Here is an 18718-nt window from a genome sequence, read left to right on the forward strand (position 1 = left end):
TTTTAAAGATGCCTTCCACAATAAACCTATTCAAACATGCATTTGAGACTAAAAGTTTCACTACATGATCAAGATCAACTAAACACTTCATGGCATTTCAATTTTTCTCGCCTACTACACACAAAAAAATATACCAACGTTTTATTCTCTTCACAAGTCTAGTTACTCTGTCCAAAGTTACACTTTGGCAATGTCACAGCCTCCAAGAAGCCTTTTTTAACTTTGAAATATGCTTCCTTGTTAAACTCAAACATGTTTTTGAAGATAATAGATTTTTTGATAAAATTTTAATCTTTCATGCTAACTGCTTGTATTGGAAAATAAACCAACATTTTTCAACCACTGCTTATTAATATTTATTTTTTAAACTTTGCGCGACATTTAAAACAATTATCATTATCACAAATCATTATCATTAATACATCTTCCATCATTCTGATAAATATTATTGTTGTTAGGAATAGCAGGTCCACCACCGTATGTATCTAGCAAGTATGTCCAAGCTTCTGATGCTATTTCGCCATAATCTCCACCTGAAGTCAACAAATATAATAAGGATACAAATCAAAGAAAGATTATCGGAGTAATTTACGTTGGTTGGTAAAAATAACAGGAAACAGGAAGCAAAGTTTGTGTAGGAATCAGTTACTGACAATGAATCACAACATTGCGTCGACTGGGATTAACAATATTATAATAGGATTGCCATTAGATTGCGTGAGTAATATATATTGGTTGGTGGCAGGCAGAAGAAAATAGTCGTCAACAGGAAGTAGAGGTTGAACTGACAATAAATCACAGCATTGCAACTGACATTATTATGATCAAATGCAGTGGTTGTGACACGCATAAATATGATAGTGCTCACTTTTACCTTTCTTTAGTGTAAATTTTCCATCTCGGACAACAGCAATTGGTTGGTTGTTAATCTCACCAGGGGGTTCTGTTTTTAATAAAAGATAACATAAGCATTCCGATATAAGCATGTTGTCTACAAATGTGCAACTCATAAACATGTGGTAACACAATGTAATTAAAAACTACAGCAAATTTACCGCAACCTTCACTGGGCTTTGCAAAAAAACACACTGATTGTTAACTTGTGGCAATTGTTTTGTCACAGGGGGTGAAGCCAGAATTGAAAACAAACCTTTTTCTTTGGCGTGAATAAAGTTTTGCCAGATTCTGAACCAGTCCATGCTGATGTAATAGGTTGAAGTCTTCCCCAATTCCTGAGATGTTTCACTCAACTACAAAACAAAGTAACAGAATTTTAAACAAATTTATATCAAACAAATTAAACACATTTTATTTTCAAATAAATTCCCTATAAAAAGGTGACTTTTAGCAGTATTCCAAGTACAAAACATTGTACATAATCAGCAACACCAAAATAATGCCATTGATTAAGTAGTTATATTGCTTTCTGTAGTTAACATACCAGGATGTAAACATCTAATGAACAATCATAAATTTTTACATCACATTTGGGTTCTACTTCACAAAACAAATTTGTTTGACTGTTAATTCACCTTCAAGTACATTTCTTTTTCGGCAAGTCTTCGTTCTTCCAATACTTTTTCTTCATGAATGCACGTCATGCATGGCTGCAGATGGGTAACAGCTGGACCACCTCCTAATCGCTCATGCATGACCCGCCATGTTTGTTCAGAAACGCAACAAACTCTTTCGCCGACACTCTCCACTAGGTGGGGTTTTAAATCTAATGAATATAAATCAAAATATGTCAAGCGTTGTTTAAACTAAACAGCAAACTGATACAATGCAGAAAGAAAGACTATAATTTAAAGTTTTGCAAAATATATGTTAAAAAAGCATTAATGAAATGAAAGCAAAAAAGACACTAATAATTTACCAAACATCCATCAGTTATTATGTTTATATTTAGGTGAAGTACAAACATGTTTTTCAGCAAATTCAGTCATTGTGTTTTATGTTCTATAGAAGAGCAAGATTACAATAACATACTTTCATGTTGACAGAGAAAATATGAATTGTCGATGGGGCCCGACTCAGCAAATGTTAGAAATTGAATCATCCATTCAACGGCCACGTAATATCGCATCAAAACTGGCTCTTTAGCTCCATCCAGTGATACAACTTGCTCACGAAACTTTCCCGCTTCTTCATCTTGTTTCCTTCATTTGTTATAAAGTTTTTATTGCATTATAATCACATTTAATTGATATAATAAAACATCCTGTCACCTGTAAAAGAGGACGTAAGCTTCAGCAGCAGCAACAGTCGATTGGGAAACTTCCGTCACATATTGGTCGTCAAACTCATACCACTTTCCATTCAGTGGATTCTTGCAGTATGAAGTGTAATGACCACCTAGTTGCAAAACACTTGTTTATACAATTAACAGCTTTGTCATATGAGTTTTGTGTTGTCTTGGGTGTTACATGCAGGTAATGACTTACCAAAAATGAGTGCCAATTTTTATGTCTAATAAAATATTAGTCATTTAATTGTGTAACAACCATAATTGAATTTACCTCCAGCACCACCGTGATGAATAATTACAGAAGAAAGATCGTAAACCATGTTTTCAGACACATTGTCCTTTGCAACGTAACAGCTCAGATCAAGTCCCTGAAAATATAAATTCAAGTTAATCTTTTTTTTTGTCATAATGATTGAGTTTGAACAAGTTGCCATTAGTTATGCTGGAAGTCTGCTCACATAAATCAGTTACATTATCATGGATTTACCTGGAGGGGAAAAGTTACAGTTGATGAAATCTTTGTTGAATACGACGTTAAATATTCATGTCGAAATCGTTTCAAGTGAATGCAAAGAACTTCCGGAAGCTTCAACAATCGACAGTATTTCACGCCATTACGCAATCTGAAAGTAAAAAACAGTTTTGTTGGTTACTGAATCTTTTGTTCAACATACAGTTAATTTTACAAATTTTTGTCTTACTTTTTGCACTTTTCACAACTATACATGTTGTCTCCTTTCAGCTCATCGGCCGAGAAAAAGGCAGCGAGACAATCACTCAAGTTAACGTCAGGACCCCACAACCAACTGCGTTAAAAATACTTCGTTATAAACATGAAATACACAAACAAATATCTACTTCAAACCTCTTAAGCCAATCCCACAGGTAGTAAATCCTGGTCTGGTAACCCTCGGTGTTGGCACACGGTCCACTGGGAGGCGGTGTTGAGCTGGTCATGGGTAGAGTTGTGGTTTGTGAGAATCCGTGCAGTCGAGCTGTGTCGTCCTTACCGGGGATTGGAAGGGAAAGATCCTGAATGTGAATAAAAATCAGTAAAATAACATTGGGTTCTTAACTTATGCCTGAACAGTTGCTTGAACGCCCACAAGAATATTTGTTTGTGAAATGTTCGGTGTCTGCAATCACGGTAGTGAAAATAAATTCAAAGAAGACGTTTCATGTTTTTTCGCATTTAGTTTCGCAACAATTAGGAATTCACCTGAAATGTCTCCCTCGTGTGGGAGATCGAGCAACAAGTTCGACACTGGACAGAACTTCGAATTTCCCCATCAAATATATCTGATATCACACTCTGGTATTTGTAAATCTTCTTCTTTGGTTGAGTGATTTCAGCTGGAGATCAAATATTATTCCAGATTAATATTTGGTAAATTATGTTACCAAGATTTTTTGCACACAACTGTCTAACAGAAAAACGGCATGTAGTACATGTTTTGAATTTAAATCCTTTATGTACACTGTAATTAATTTGTTGTCACTGCTATGCAAACAAGCAAAATATCTCAGTAACATCATCCAGAAGTTATACGTGCCTAAAAAACCATTAATTTTGCCATTATTCAACACTCACATCTCCTAGATGTGTTGAGACCAGTTTCGATTTGTGTCGTTGATCTTGAGGATACGGTTCTCTTTCTGGTGATGGAACGCTGGTCGAATGACGGTTGTTGTGAGTTTGATGTTCCGATGGAAGGCATGGATGTACTCCGGAAGAGAGGTGAAGCAGAGGCATGGAGTTGATCCAACTCCTGATTCCACAAACATTTAGTTGAGGGAATATAAAATATTTCTTACTGCCTAAAACTAAACCCAAAAGAATATTGCAGGTAAAACCATAGGTGTCAATTTAGGCGTGACATGTCACCCTCACAAACAAACAGGGGTGACAACGTGTGTATTGTCACCCCTGGATTTCGTTTAAATTAAAATTTATTGTCAGAAAAACGACATACATTATACTATGCGTTAAGCTAGTTTCAAACCACCTGTATTATCACCGTCACAATTATGACAAACACAAGTGTCTCATGGATTGTTACAAAGCGTTTTCGCCTGTATTATAACAGTTGTCATAGCATAATGGTAAGAATTGGCATTGTTGTGCAGTAGATTATTATGTCATTTCATAATTACTAAGTCTGTAATATGCCAAGTGAAACAAAAATGGGCCGCTTTCAGTAAGGGGGTCCGTAATTAAAGTGTTTAAAACTTAGTGCTACAACAACATGATTCAGTGCAAAACAAAGTGGCACGAAACAGAATTTGCGTTGTTTGCCTATGTTTAAGGCAATACGACCGACGAAATGTTTTTGCGTGTTTCTAAAACCTGGAAATGGGTAAATCCACAACTCATGTGCAAGCCTGAGAGCCAATAAGTGTTTGTTAGCCTTAGGAAGGGAAACTGTTTCGACTTGCTAGGTTTTATCAGTAACTGTTTGGTGGCAGTAATTTAACTAACAATATCATCACTTGTTACCAAAGCTGCACTGATAAAACATCGTAACAATCTCTGCAGCCCACTAATATTCTCCATAGTAGAGTTTAAGTTACTACAGTGTAAAAGCTCCAAAACTATCCAATTAACCCAAATAATAACTGCTTCCTTTCTGCATTATGATTTTTAATCAAACTTGCCTGTGGGAAGGTGACGTTGCTTCTCTCTATCATAGGTTGTTCTTCACTTTCACTAAATTATAAAAAATCATGGTAAGGTTTATCAAACATGAATGTGTTGTCAGTTTACTTCAGGCATGACTGAATAAACATGTTGCTCCACAATACAATATTTTAACCAGGTTTTCACTGCAAGGTTTTCATATTTATCAACATAAATTAAAGCAAAAAGCCACATCTGTTGGCCACTATTGTAAGGTAATGTTCAATGCATGTGTGTGTTTGTAAATTCTTGCATGGCCAAAAGCATGTCTTAAATCAGTGGTTGGCGATGTTTTTGGCACTTACTATAGATTACAACTCCCACAGCACAACTAGTTTTATCAAAATATAATAAAAGGAAAACTGTGCTCACTCATCCATAGAAACAGAGTCAAGTTCGACAACCTCTACCTCCATGGAGTGGCAGGATTTAAAACTTTCCTCGGATGAGGTGCTGATCGTCATAGACATAGTTTCATCACCAGAGGGCAGTGGTGTTACGATTCGAGGGATTGACAAAACATTCTGTGACATAAAGAGATGCGAGCATAAGTTGTGTCTGTGTGGGCATGAATGGAACAATATCACTATTGATTATTTAATTTTGTCACAAACATAATAATTCTAGTGTGAAGTCTAAAAATATTCTGGTCCCACAAAGAATGTTTACAGAAACCTCACAAAAAATAGTTGTATGGTTGTATAACTGATACCAATAACTTGTTAAAAGTATTGGCATTAATAAAAGTAGATTAATTACAACAAGATGAGTTTCAACTTACAGCAGCATCACCAGCTTCTTGGAACTGGGGAAGGGAGTGTGGATCATCAACTGGAACGGCAAACTTAAGTTCTTCATGAAGTCGATCCATGAAACATCGCAAAAACTCCTGTGTGTCCTGGAACAAGTTTTCACATGAAGTAGAAATAAAAATATTTATCGTAGTAATATTTTTGAAATATAGCAGGTAATGAGCTGCACTGATGAGACTTGAATGGTTGAAACACTGCCCCTGTCTGCAGCTCACAAGCATGATGTTGTCCAAACACAGAATGTTTCACCAGATTTCTTGTACTTTGTATTAAAAAATTACCAACATAAGTCAAGAAAATTATGGGAATGTAATTTTGTTTCATGTGGTTATGGATGTGGGTTAATACAGTTGGTTTGAATATTGACTAATTCAATGTAAATAAACACACTTGCTGTTGGTAACTACGAAACGATGAGTTGATCATTCGAAGAGTGGAGTGAACACTTGATGGTGCTACGCATGAGAATCTCTTAGGGCTCCAAAGATCGTTAACAAGCTGCACAAAAGTTAAAAAGTGTTGTGAGCATTTAACAAGTTATTGAAAACTTATTTCTTGGCATGAATTAACAGAAACATTTGTACAACATTTAACAAAATGATATTTTTAAATCTAACAAAATTTTGGTTGTTGTTTTATAACATTTTACGAAAAACTTGACATAGAAATCCCACTTTATTCTTGGACAGAATTGGTTTGAGAACACGAAATAAACAAACACGACAACAGACACCACTAAGTTGTTACCTTCAAATAACTGGTGGACATCGACAGTTTCTGACCTGGACTGTGGAGTTTCCCCATTGCCATGAAATACAAACTTAACTGTGGGCTGAAAAACAAAACAATACACATGTATTTACTCCAGTTATAGTTATAAGCAAACAAAGCAAATATATGTTTTATGGTTGTAGTGCACTTTTACCAAAACACATCCAATATTGAGCACACCAAATTGTACAAAAAGTTCTACCAGTTCGACAAACTTTGCAGAGCAGCATTCATGTAACAGGTGTTGCCAAGGTTACGAAGGCCAGTGAGACCTCTAGTGGAGTCAAGTTCGACTGGGTTGTCCACTTCGTTGCATAGAAGGAGCAGCGAGGACAAGTTTGTGAAATTGATCATGGGTTGAGGTGGGGAGGGATGAATTATTGGAGGTTTCACTGAAAAAAAAATTTTAGTAACCACTACAATAAAAAAATTATATATAATATAGCAATTTGAACAAAGAATATTTTCTTAGAAAAAGCATATAGGACTGCCAACATATTATTTTGTGTGGTGTTTCTAGTTGCTCTTAAATAAACATTGTATTTTGTATATGATGGGATGGTTGGCTATGAACTAAATGGAGTACTAATAAACATATCAGGTCATAGTTTGCATCTATGATGACAAACAAATACAGCTTTAGGCGTTTATTCAACCCTAGTCATACAACCCTCAGAAATAATTTGCAAATGGTTTAAATTTGTGTTCTTACACATAGCAAGTCCATGGGGAATTACATAATGTTGTAAATGAATATGAAGACTCACACGGTGTACTCCAGGGGGTCATTAATATTATTGGAAACAGATGCAGTTGATTGATTTATTTCCTTTGTACTCAATAATGCATACAAATAAACACAGAATACCACAAAACAAATCTCTGCTATTTTCCCCAAGAATTCAAATTACCACTGCCCATTTACTGGTGTTACATAAACAGTAAGTTTATTTCTTACTTAATGATAAATAAATAACATTTTACTTAACTCACATTTTTTGGCTGAGTTGATTTTGGATGTTGGACAAGCTGAACCTGGAATAGCTTTTCTGGATTTTGCTGATTTTAATCTTTTCTGTGAAGAAAAAACTTTGGAACTTTAATACAAAATAAATTGCACTGGCGACGTTGAAAGCTCCTGATTATGGAGGAATATGTCATAGTACATGAGGCAAATAATTTTGTAAAAATAACATTTATTTTACCATGTCATCGGGAGTGAAATATTGCCTCAAATGTATTTCCTTCTGACAAGCATAACACCAAATTCTGAACGATCTCAAGTTAACAGCTACAAAATGTTGATGTTCCTAAAGAAGGCAAGTTGGAATTTACATTCAACAAACACAATAATGTGTTTTTCTACCTCGCAGTGTTTTGATCCATGATCCTTCTTTGATTCTCCGCAACCAACAAACTGACAACCCTCCTAAAAGCAAACATATTTTTAATAGAATAAAATAATTGTTTAAAATAACTTTTACTGACCTTCAAGCAAGCCCATAAATTAGGTCCTGGCTCTTTGCAAATGCAGCAATTGCCCTGAAAAGATACCAGAATCGAAAATTTAGTAATTTTCGCAAAGCTTTTTTTCACATATAAAATTAATTGCACGGACGATCGCAACAATTTCTACTAATTTATATTGTGCAGATTATAGGCAAATTTTCACAAAAGTGTGTGGAGGATTTATCCACTTTTTCCAATCTAGTACGTATAGGTATGCTTATTTGGTTTTGTGGTTAAAATATCATAGTTCACGGTCATCATATTCTATGAGAAACATTTAAAAATACAACATGTGACAGAAAAGTACTTTGAAATGTTATAATACCAAACAATTGCACAAAAATCCTAAAATCTAATAACATAGACTACAAGTTTTTAACCACAAAATAATTGTTATTGTAAGTTTGTCAGCAAAAATACCTCTGATAATTTGATAAGATCGCTTTTAGACTTGTCTAAATTTCCATCAACATGGGAACATTCCATTGCACAAAAAATCAAAACCTTCTTTTAAACTTACAAATGATATTGCAAAACACCCCCAGTTAATTACGCTGCGAAATTGGATTGCAAAAAATACACTTCAACTTTCAAACAAATTTTAAGGCGACGCAATTTTCAAGTCTTTTCATTTAATTAAAAGTTTGCGTATTCCTAAAATCAAAAATATCAACGTACCGTATTTTACGGACCATAAGGCGCAACTTAAATCCTTTTTTTTCCTCATAAATTGATCGTGCGCCTTATAAGCCGGTGCGCCTAATGTATGGATCAAGTAGTGCTTTATTGCCTACACTCAAAACCAGTACCGATACTATTATAAATAAACCACCGTCTTACACAATAAACTACGGTAAAAGCAACTAGCAACTGTGATATTCATACTATTGTGACTTGCTTACATTTATTACGTAACAAGTTTTTGTTTAATGAGCTTTATACGGTAACCCATACCATACTCCTTAAAATACGTTGCGTTCTATAGCCCGGTGCGCCTTATGTATGAACAAAAAACTAATCAAAGCAATTTATTGACAGTGCGCCTTATAATCGGGTGCGCCTTATGGTCCGTAAAATACGGTAATCAGAAACCGTGCAAAAGTTAATTAACCACTAACTGTAACAAGCAGTCCGCCCACGCAATGGTGTTTTTGTGACTACCAAAAAATTGCGCGTCATACCATAGAAACAATACAGGCATATTTCAAATATTTGCAATATATTTTATCCACATACTTTTGAATTTGGCATGACTTCATATATTAGTAGGTAAATATAAAAATAGTCTTGACTAAAAACATAGTGCTAAAATATTGAACTCTTCAATTATACGCATGTATGCTATCGTCTTGGAAATCTACAAAAAATGTTTGCAAACATCAATATTCTTTTTATGATGCTTTTTTGAAACAAAACTAGAATTTGTGTATAAGCTGCAGACAGATGGCCACTGTTTCGACCTAAAAGGTCTCATCAGTGCAGCTACAATTATCTATTTTTTTAATTTGTGGAACAAATTTACTGAAGTTGTTTAACTCTTTTGAAAACCAAACATAAAGATAAAAATAAAGAAACCACCAATGTCAATCAAAATGACCGTTTTTAATCACAAGAGGTCGCTTTGGCCGCCATCTTGTTTCTTCACAAAAAGCTTTCCATCATTTTAAAAATGTGCTGGTGTTTGTAGCGTTTTTTTTGTGTTTTGACTGTTTCGAAATCTATCCGATTAGCTTCGGGCTAAATTAGATTGTTTTCTCACAACTTTATAACTGTTGATTTTGTGTTTAATTACAGTTGTAAAGAATAAAATTATCGAAATTACACAATATCTAATAGCTCTATGGATATAATGCAATATTTATGCATTTTGGTCACTTTTGATGCGTTTTTCACAGTACAATATTTCATATGTTGTTCTTTATGAGGTAGACATTTCTGGTTTAACATCAATAAGTAGATAGAATAATCATTTTTTGCCAATTTTTTTTATCAGTTGTAAAATTCTGTTAGGTGAAAAATTTGGTTAATAAACTCTGCAACATGGCTGACTCAGACAAATTTAACATTGACAAAATTATTGCCAGTCTGCTGGAAGTTCGAGGATCTCGTCCGGGAAAGAATGTTCAACTAACAGAAAATGAATTCCGTGGACTTTGTCTCAAATCTAGAGAAATATTTCTCAGTCAACCGATTCTTCTTGAACTGGAAGCACCGTTGAAAGTGTGCGGGGATGTCCATGGTCAGTATTACGACCTTCTACGTCTGTTTGAATATGGAGGTTTTCCACCGGAGTCAAATTATTTGTTTCTTGGTGATTATGTTGACCGTGGAAAGCAGTCTCTTGAAACCATCGCCCTGTTGCTTGCATACAAGATTAAATACCCAGAAAATTTCTTTCTTCTCCGTGGCAACCACGAGTGTGCAAGCATCAACCGAATCTATGGTTTCTATGATGAATGCAAACGTCGATACAACATCAAGCTTTGGAAAACCTTCACGGATTGCTTTAACTGCCTCCCCCTAGCAGCTATCATTGATGAAAAGATATTTTGTTGCCATGGTGGCCTGTCACCTGACCTGCAATCAATGGAGCAAATTCGTAGAATCATGCGACCCACTGATGTTCCAGACCAGGGACTGTTGTGCGACCTCTTGTGGTCAGATCCAGACAAGGAAGTCTTTGGTTGGGGTGAAAACGATCGTGGAGTTTCTTTCACTTTTGGTGCCGAAGTCGTCGCCAAGTTTTTGCACAAACACGATTTGGACCTGATTTGCCGAGCCCATCAAGTTGTCGAGGATGGTTATGAGTTCTTTGCTAAACGCCAAGTCGTCACTTTGTTCTCTGCCCCAAACTACTGTGGGGAGTTTGACAATGCAGGAGCAATGATGAGCATCGATGAAACCCTCATGTGTTCCTTCCAAATTCTGAAGCCGGCTGATAAGAAGAAGTATCCGTACGGCTCCCTGGCTGCCGGACGTCCAGTTACCCCGCCACGAAATGCTGGAAACAAAGCTAAAAACAAAAAATGAACACTTTGACTGAGTTCAAAACAACTTATACATTGCTTTTTTACACAACACTCAATAATTTTCCAAACATTTTGAACTTTACAATGCTGCTCTTTAAAGCATGTTTCAAATGAAATATAGCCCGAATTAATTGTAGAAATTCCACAGCTATACACGGAATTATTGATAGTATTGTGTACACCGCATGGGTTCTTTTGTTTGTTAGTTTTAACTTTAGTCCCTGACAACCAGCTGCTTTTGCAGTTTCTCGACCCAATCAATTATATTTTGTTTTTACACCAGTTGTACAATGTTATTTGCTGCTATGGATTACAGCAGTGCATTTCAATAGCCCGTCTCACTACTTGAAGGCATTTTTCAATATACTGTGCTTTTTGCTGCACCTTCTTTCATTGGCGGTGATTTTATTTCACAATTATTTGCTGTTAAAATACAGAACAGTGACAACAATTGCTTTTCTTTCACCAGGTCTAGGGTTAAGTGCAGTCAAATTTTTTGCGGATAAGCTTGTGTTTCATGAGAATATTATCCAAGAAGTTTTGGACATCTGTCTGTTGTGTCAGACGTGTAACACAACTCTGTTAAACAAATAAAGTGCTGATTTTGATCTTGATGCCTCCAGGGGTTTTTGTGACACACTTATTGAAACTGGTGACGTAAATGGAGAAGAAAGCTTTAAAACAGCAACTAGTGGCAATTATACCCAGTTATCTCCCTAATTATTCAGTTACTAGCTGTACTGTGATTCTCTCCATTAAAAACTAATGGCCCAAAATATTCCATATCAAGGCCTGAAATTACAATAATTTTTTACCGTCATTGTCAAGTAACTTAGTGTAAAGAGAGCAGTTACTTGCACCAAAACAACATCAACAGAATGGCTTTTTGTGGTCGATTCGTGAACCAAACGCTTACAGGTTTTCGACACTTCGGACAAACTTACCATCACTTATCTGTAAAAAACTTGAAAGTAAACACTTCTTTTATTTGAATTAAAAAAAAAACTTCAACACAACTTTGCCTGCTGGCTTTTAGATCACAGTTGATGCTGAACCACAAGTTTTGTCATAAAACCAAACCAGTATTATTTCAATACCACAAAAACTTTTGGTTCTTTGGTGGGGTTTATTTAATACAATTATTAACACAGGTGTTACCATCACTTCGACGATCTGTAACCAGTGCACAAATCTCAAACAAAATATCGAGACCTCAGAAGATTGTAGGATGGTGGTTAGCTGGTTGTTGTGGGATGGTAAGAAGTTAATCCTGTCACAAATTTGTCAATAGCTTCCTGGTGAAATGTCAAGCAACAAATATTGTTTTGTGTACAAATGTTAAAATGCAGTTGTGAGCCATGCTATTTCCATACATTCTGTGATCTAAGAATTTCAGGGTATGAAGCAATGTACAGATTGCCTTGCACAAAAATTGTGTTTGTACTGTTTTAGACATTTGGAATGGTCGTTGTAGGTGGCATCACTCGATTAACAGAATCTGGTTTATCGATGGTTGATTGGCATCTCATAAAAGGGATGAGGCCACCGACTAACCACGAAGAATGGATGAAGGAATTTGAGAAATATCAACAATATCCAGAGTTTAAAATGTAACTTTTGCTTTTTGTCAAGTTTTTTGTTGTGGCATGTGCCTAATTTTTCTAAACTATTTTTGTGATTAGTTCATTCTGAACACCTATTTTTTCCACTACGTATTTCTTGCGTTATGTTGTGTAAAGTTCTTGGTCAAGTTGTTGCTAATGCTGCCAAGCAAACGTCCAGTAAACTCAAAAGCTCTTCTTGTAAAACCTTTTGATTTCTACGTTAAAGTTCTCATTATTTAATGTTGCAGATTGAACCATGAGATGACTTTGAATGAGTTCAAGGTCATCTGGCACATGGAATATGGACACAGAATGCTTGGGAGATTGATCGGTTTGGTTTACTTTCTGCCACTTGCCTACTTTGTGAAAAAGGGATGGTTGGACAGGAGACTAAAAATTCGAACAGGAATTCTTGGAGGACTTCTTGTGTTTCAGGTGTGTGAAACCTTTTAAACTTAATTCATAAGTAATTAATTTTATCCGGTGCAAAACAATCGAGGTTTAGAAACAACCAGCCTGAATCAGATGTACAGAAATGAACTTATTTAGAAAATTAATGCTCAATAACCTACTGTGTTAATGTTTTTATACCATTATAAATATGTTGTTACCTTGGACATTAAAAGGCCAGGTTTTAAGAATTGGGGATTTTGACAAGGATGACTTGCTTTAAGTAACTTAAGCCTCAAGTAAATAATTAAGCTTCATGTAAATATCAGAAATTGCAAGTTTTATTATCACCTAAATTCAGGGTCTTCTGGGTTGGTACATGGTTAAAAGTGGACTCCAAGATCGATTTAAAAACACAGACGTCCCAAGAGTTAGTCAATACAGGTAAATAGTTTGCTCCATTTTTCTAACAGTTATGTTTTAGTGACACATTCTTATCATATTACAAACACACAGCAAAAATATTCTCAGTGATTAAGTTTTTGTGTATTTTACCATTAGTTTATCAGAATGGGTATTATTATTTCTACCTAACATATTAATCTCCATATTAAAACATAATCCTAGAATTAAGAAGATATGCAACATAAACTAGTAAGTTTCCATGTTGATGTTGTTAGGTTAGCAGCACATCTTGGGTCTGCGTTTCTTTTCTATGCTGGTCTGCTGTGGTGTTGTCTCGGCCAGCTGGTTCCACCCCATCAAATTGACCACACGAAGGCAGTAAGGAGGTTACGAATGTTCGCACACAGCACAAAGGGACTAGTCTTCATCACTGCTTTGTCAGGCAAGTGCAACTTACGACAAAAATCCCTTTTTGGCAGGGTCGCCAGTTATTTTTTAGTTATTGTTTAACAGCAACGTCTTGGACAATGCAATTCTATGAAACAAGTTTTAATTTGCAAGTCAGACTAAAGAATTCATGCAATTCTAAGGTTACAAAATAAAAACATTTTAAATTTTGTCAAATTTCTCAACAATCATTGAGCTACTGCATCATTATCACACAGCATGTATATTTTTAGGTCTGGCCAAATGCCAACCCTGCCCACTGCCTATAGGTCAACATACTGGGCAGTGTTAATTTGCATTTAAGCATAAACATGTCAGTTATTTGCATATGTAAATTTCCCATTGAAAATGTTATCAAAATTATGAGTTGGTCACAAAGCTTTTCTCCAACTAACTTCATGTAATGAACCATTATTCTCTATGACATCACTATGGGAAGTTGATTGTGTTTGAGCTGATTTAAAGAAGGGAAAGTGTAATAATGCTGTAACTTTTAAAAAAATCATTCTAACATCAATTGTTAATTTAAATTCTTCAACATCATAAATCAGTATCCTTGATGTTGTAGATGTTTTGTTATGCTTGTGTTTTAGGAGCATTTGTGGCTGGTTTGGATGCTGGCTTAACTTACAACAGTTACCCCAAGATGGCAGATCGATGGGTTCCTACAGATATTCTGTCGTTTTCACCGGCATGGAAGAATTTTTTTGAAAACCCAACCACTGTTCAGTTCGACCATAGACTACTGGTAAAAAGTTTTATTGGTTTTAAATACATTTTAATGTCTGATAATCAGCTCATTATTTGATGTTTCCTGTTTAACTTGAGGTATTTCATACAGTTATGTTAATTTAAATTCAGTGGTGAATGATTTCTGTAACAAGCAAAATTGCCACAGCTTTTTCTTAATGACTTGATTTCCAAAGAGCAATATTAGGGTTTTCTTGTTAAAATAGACCTGTTTCCAATATCACTTCTTTTGCATGACAACCATACATGAAATAAACTGTGTTTGGACATGAGGTTAGAAGTTAGATAGAAACGGAGGTGTGACACTTACGACTGTTTAAGTTTCCATGCTGCTTACCTCATAATTTTAAACCTTTTTGTCATGTACTGCATGCAACACAGTGCAGTGCCTACCTTCGTCACAGTACAACAGGTTGAAGTTGTTTTTATCCTTTGTCCATTAGTGGTATTGTTTTTCAGACGGTTTTTAATAATTTTTATTGTTTACTGTAACTAAGGAACTAAAGATACCCACAGGGTAAAATATATATTCCAAACAACAGCCACTGATCATGTTGTTTAAAGCTAGTGCTTTGTGTGCATATTAACATCAGGTTTATCATTTTATGGTTGATATTAATTTGACTTCTTTGCAAAGGGTCACGCATCGCTGGCTTTAGTAACAACTACATGGTGGATGGCACGAAAAACACCTGGAATCCACAGCAGAACGTTGCTTGCCACCAACTGCATGATGGGGATGGGGGCGATTCAGGTGGGGTTTTATCAGATATTTCGAAGGGGTCAAAGTGTCCATTTATATTAAAGCATTTCCACTTGGGTTTGCATGCAGCAATACTTAAAGGCACAAATGTCTAAAGGTTACCTGGTGAACTTTTATACCTGCAAAAAATGTTTTCATTGTCAACTAAAATGGCCCTCGGCTGTTTGCTCTATAGTGTTCATAAACATCAACAAAAAGTATGTTTTCTTTTAAACATTTAGTGACCACTCTATAATGAGGTTCTATAGAAAGTAAAACTTCAGTTAAACATTTTTACCAATATCTGGCAAAATGACGAATACTTTTAGGTATTACTTGGGATCTCGACACTGCTTACTTATGTTCCAACATCATTGGCCGCTCTTCACCAATCAGGATCATTAACTTTACTCTCGTTTGCAATCTGGTTGACGCACGAACTGAGGAGGTTGCCAAAGTAAACTTTTAATCATGAAAATACAACTTTTCTATGGAAAATTGTGAATAACTAAAGAATGTGTGGCCTGTTTTGTATAAAAAGACTTCTGAAATACAGCCAGGACAAGTTTATTGTCATTATGGCATCACATGACACACCTGCGTCAAACAATACACAAATCAAATGAAAAGTTGAAGACTTCTGCACCAAAACATACAGGCCACAATCTGACCGAACAGTAAAAGGCTTGTTATATGATATCGGGATGGATTGCCTAGTTATATATGATCAAAGTGACTACACACGAACAAAATAAATCAGAACAATGAGAAATTACAAGTTGGCTTGTGCATTTATTCAACGTAAGAACTATCATCTCCAATAGCTGTGAAAATGCCCTACACTGAAAAAATAGAAGACCGCGGCCATTTAAGGGGGGAAATATATAAATATACAAACAGTAATGTGTGGAGAGAATACATGAAGTCATTACAAGAAGTAGACAATATGCAATGTGAGTATTTCTTAAGTTGCTACGTGTGTTTATAATATAACTACGAGGTAAGACGTGGCCATATGACTTCTCTTAGCCAGTTTCAACCAAGTTCTTCACTTAAAAAGTATCTTCACATTCAAATAGAAAAGTGTCAGGAAATTTTATAAAAACATATGAACGAGTTTTTTTGACCAAGCATTGCAGTGAGCTTGATCTTAAATTCATTTTGAAAACATCATCGTGAAATTTGCTATTTCTTCTTTGACTTGGCACCGGCAGTTTTCATAACCCATTCAACTCCATCCTGAAACATTAAGCAAAATGGGAAAATTAAATTACAAAATAAGTGAGTCATGCAATTGTTATTAAAACGAAGACTTGTATAATAGCCTGCCTACTCAAGTTATTAAAGTTTATCTAAACAACATTATTTATTCATGTTGCTCAGACAACAGGTGGTAATTTACTGTTCAAGTAATGGCATGTAGGAAATGTTCACTTAAACAACACAAATACTATATTTAGTATAATAACACATTTAATTAAAGTAGAAGGTTCAATGGCATGGCAGCCAAGCTAACAATTGAAAATTGGAGCTGAAATCACTAAATATATAGGTGTGCAATGAGGCGACCATGCCTTGCTATGCGAAATCATACTAACACATTTAACTAAATTATATTTTTAAACCAAAGCAACAATATTGAATTAAACTAACATGGACCAACCATTTAGTATATCACCAATACACAAATTTTCCAAAACAGTCAAAGACACTCAACCAGCCACTAGGACACACACACACACACACACACAAGTCCCATTCCACAAGACATCTGCTACCACTAAACTTGCTACGTCATTACTTTGGATGGTGCAGAACTGTTTAAATGATGTTGTTACCTGAACTCCTTCGTTGCGCATGGCAGAACAGCCTTGAATCTGCCAATTTCTTCCTCTGAGTAAATGAAGTTTTAAATTGTCGGCTATCACTGATGCAATTTCAGCAGTGTGTAAATCCTGTTTGTTTGCAAACACAAGCAATGGAACCCCACTTAACTTTTCATCAGAAAGCAGTTCTTCCAATTCCTGAAACAGAAAAATGATGAAAAACACCAGAATCTACATCCAAACATGAGTAAAATCACTTTTTTGACAACATTTGATGTGTTATTCACATATCATAATTATATTTTCCGAAAACATATTACCAGTCCGGTTTCATCAAAGCGCTTTCGATCTGTGCTGTCAATGACATAAATTAAAAAGTCTGTATTTTCAAAATAGTTTCTCCAGTATGGTCTTATTCTTCTTTGACCTCCAATATCCCACACATTGAGCTTGAACCCAGAGGTGGCAACACTTTTCACATTGAACCCCTTCAACATATAGGTTTTTGTCACAAAAATAAACACACAAAGGCACACATTTGAAAACCAACCTGGGTCGGAGTTATATGAGTAACTTCTTCAGATGCAAGCGTCTTGAGGATTGTCGTTTTTCCAGCATTGTCGAGTCCCAGCAAAAGAATCCTTATTTCTTTCTGCTGGTCAGACTTCAATTTTCGAAGAAGGCTCAATAAGCCCTGGTCAAAACAATTAATTTACATAATATTAACAAAGAAGTGTTGTGTTACAATTATTACAAACATTCTTTACTTACCATTGGACTATTTTTCTGTGTATTTCAAATGGATGATAATTGATACCTTTGTGGAGACACAAATCCACTCTTCAATCCACAAATACACAACTTTCCACAGTTTTTATTTCCTATTGTGAAAATTTAAATGAAAACATTTAGCTAAACACAACGAGCAGCCTTATGAACAGCAACACAACACAGATAAAAACCATTGGACAAAACCTGCCAATTGTACACTGTGCAGATTTCAAAGAAGCCTCCAGGCCATAACAACAATGCATTATTTATCAGTTACCTGCGATTTTTACAGGCAACCAGGCTGTTGTTTAAAACCGAACTTTATTAATACATAAATACAAGAAAATAAAGAATTCACAAAATAACCTTTCACAAACGAAAACCCTTTCCTTTACAATAATAAATAGGTTTCAACAGGGTTGAACAAAAAGCTTCTTGGCAACCTTCAACACCAGAACATAAAAATCAATTAATCCGAATCAGTCCAATAATCCGATTTACAAAATTTAAATACTAATGATGCTTGTTAATACGCGTAATGTAACACAACCTGTGATCTATTGGGTATAATAAAAAAATATTTAACTTTTACATTAAATATATCAGAGAAATTTTATTAGTTGTAAAGCTATTCACTGCAGTAAACCGGAAACATTGGTTACTATTATTTCCGCTTTGTTCAAATAGTAACAGCAGAATGTGCGTGTCATGCCAATGTTCCGATAACTATTCAGTTT

General features: G+C 35.2%; 3 protein-coding genes and 1 pseudogene across 4 annotated transcripts; 2 read left to right on the forward strand and 2 right to left on the reverse strand.

The window, feature by feature from the left end:
* Positions 1-237: 237 nt before the first annotated feature.
* Positions 238-8573, reverse strand: LOC145914023 (ubiquitin carboxyl-terminal hydrolase 20-like). The gene is made up of 23 exons (XM_083001802.1): positions 8438-8573; positions 7997-8050; positions 7875-7937; positions 7714-7818; positions 7502-7583; positions 6711-6900; positions 6485-6569; positions 6128-6235; positions 5707-5823; positions 5298-5449; positions 4904-4955; positions 3840-4017; positions 3468-3601; positions 3114-3280; positions 2950-3054; positions 2736-2871; positions 2520-2616; positions 2229-2355; positions 1990-2159; positions 1533-1723; positions 1151-1250; positions 875-943; positions 238-533 (listed from the first exon to the last, which is right to left on the reverse strand). The coding sequence occupies exons 1-23, from the start codon at positions 8501-8503 to the stop codon at positions 400-402; spliced, it is 2682 nt and encodes an 893-aa protein (XP_082857928.1). The 5' UTR covers positions 8504-8573; the 3' UTR covers positions 238-399.
* Positions 8574-10011: 1438 nt separating this feature from the next.
* On the forward strand, positions 10012-11515 carry LOC145916681 (serine/threonine-protein phosphatase PP1-gamma catalytic subunit B pseudogene; annotated as a pseudogene).
* Positions 11516-11519: 4 nt separating this feature from the next.
* On the forward strand, positions 11520-15848 carry LOC145916654 (heme A synthase COX15-like). 2 transcript variants are annotated; one of them, XM_083002818.1, is made up of 9 exons: positions 11520-12017; positions 12198-12302; positions 12499-12656; positions 12899-13085; positions 13402-13484; positions 13721-13887; positions 14486-14640; positions 15280-15396; positions 15714-15848. In XM_083002818.1, exons 1-9 carry the CDS (start codon positions 11925-11927, stop codon positions 15843-15845), a joined length of 1197 nt encoding a protein of 398 aa, XP_082858944.1. In that variant the 5' UTR covers positions 11520-11924; the 3' UTR covers positions 15846-15848. The 2 variants fall into 2 exon arrangements, with proteins under 2 accessions (XP_082858944.1, XP_082858943.1); XM_083002817.1 differs by having other exon boundaries at positions 11520-12302.
* An 87-nt stretch (positions 15849-15935) lies between these two features.
* Positions 15936-18135, reverse strand: LOC145916697 (ADP-ribosylation factor-like protein 3). The gene is made up of 5 exons (XM_083002819.1): positions 17982-18135; positions 17761-17904; positions 17531-17698; positions 17223-17408; positions 15936-16623 (listed from the first exon to the last, which is right to left on the reverse strand). The coding sequence occupies exons 1-5, from the start codon at positions 17982-17984 to the stop codon at positions 16570-16572; spliced, it is 555 nt and encodes a 184-aa protein (XP_082858945.1). The 5' UTR covers positions 17985-18135; the 3' UTR covers positions 15936-16569.
* Positions 18136-18718: the final 583 nt, after the last annotated feature.

Source organism: Ascidia mentula, chromosome 1 (assembly GCF_947561715.1).
Source record: "Ascidia mentula chromosome 1, kaAscMent1.1, whole genome shotgun sequence".
Classification (NCBI taxonomy): domain Eukaryota; kingdom Metazoa; phylum Chordata; class Ascidiacea; order Phlebobranchia; family Ascidiidae; genus Ascidia; species Ascidia mentula.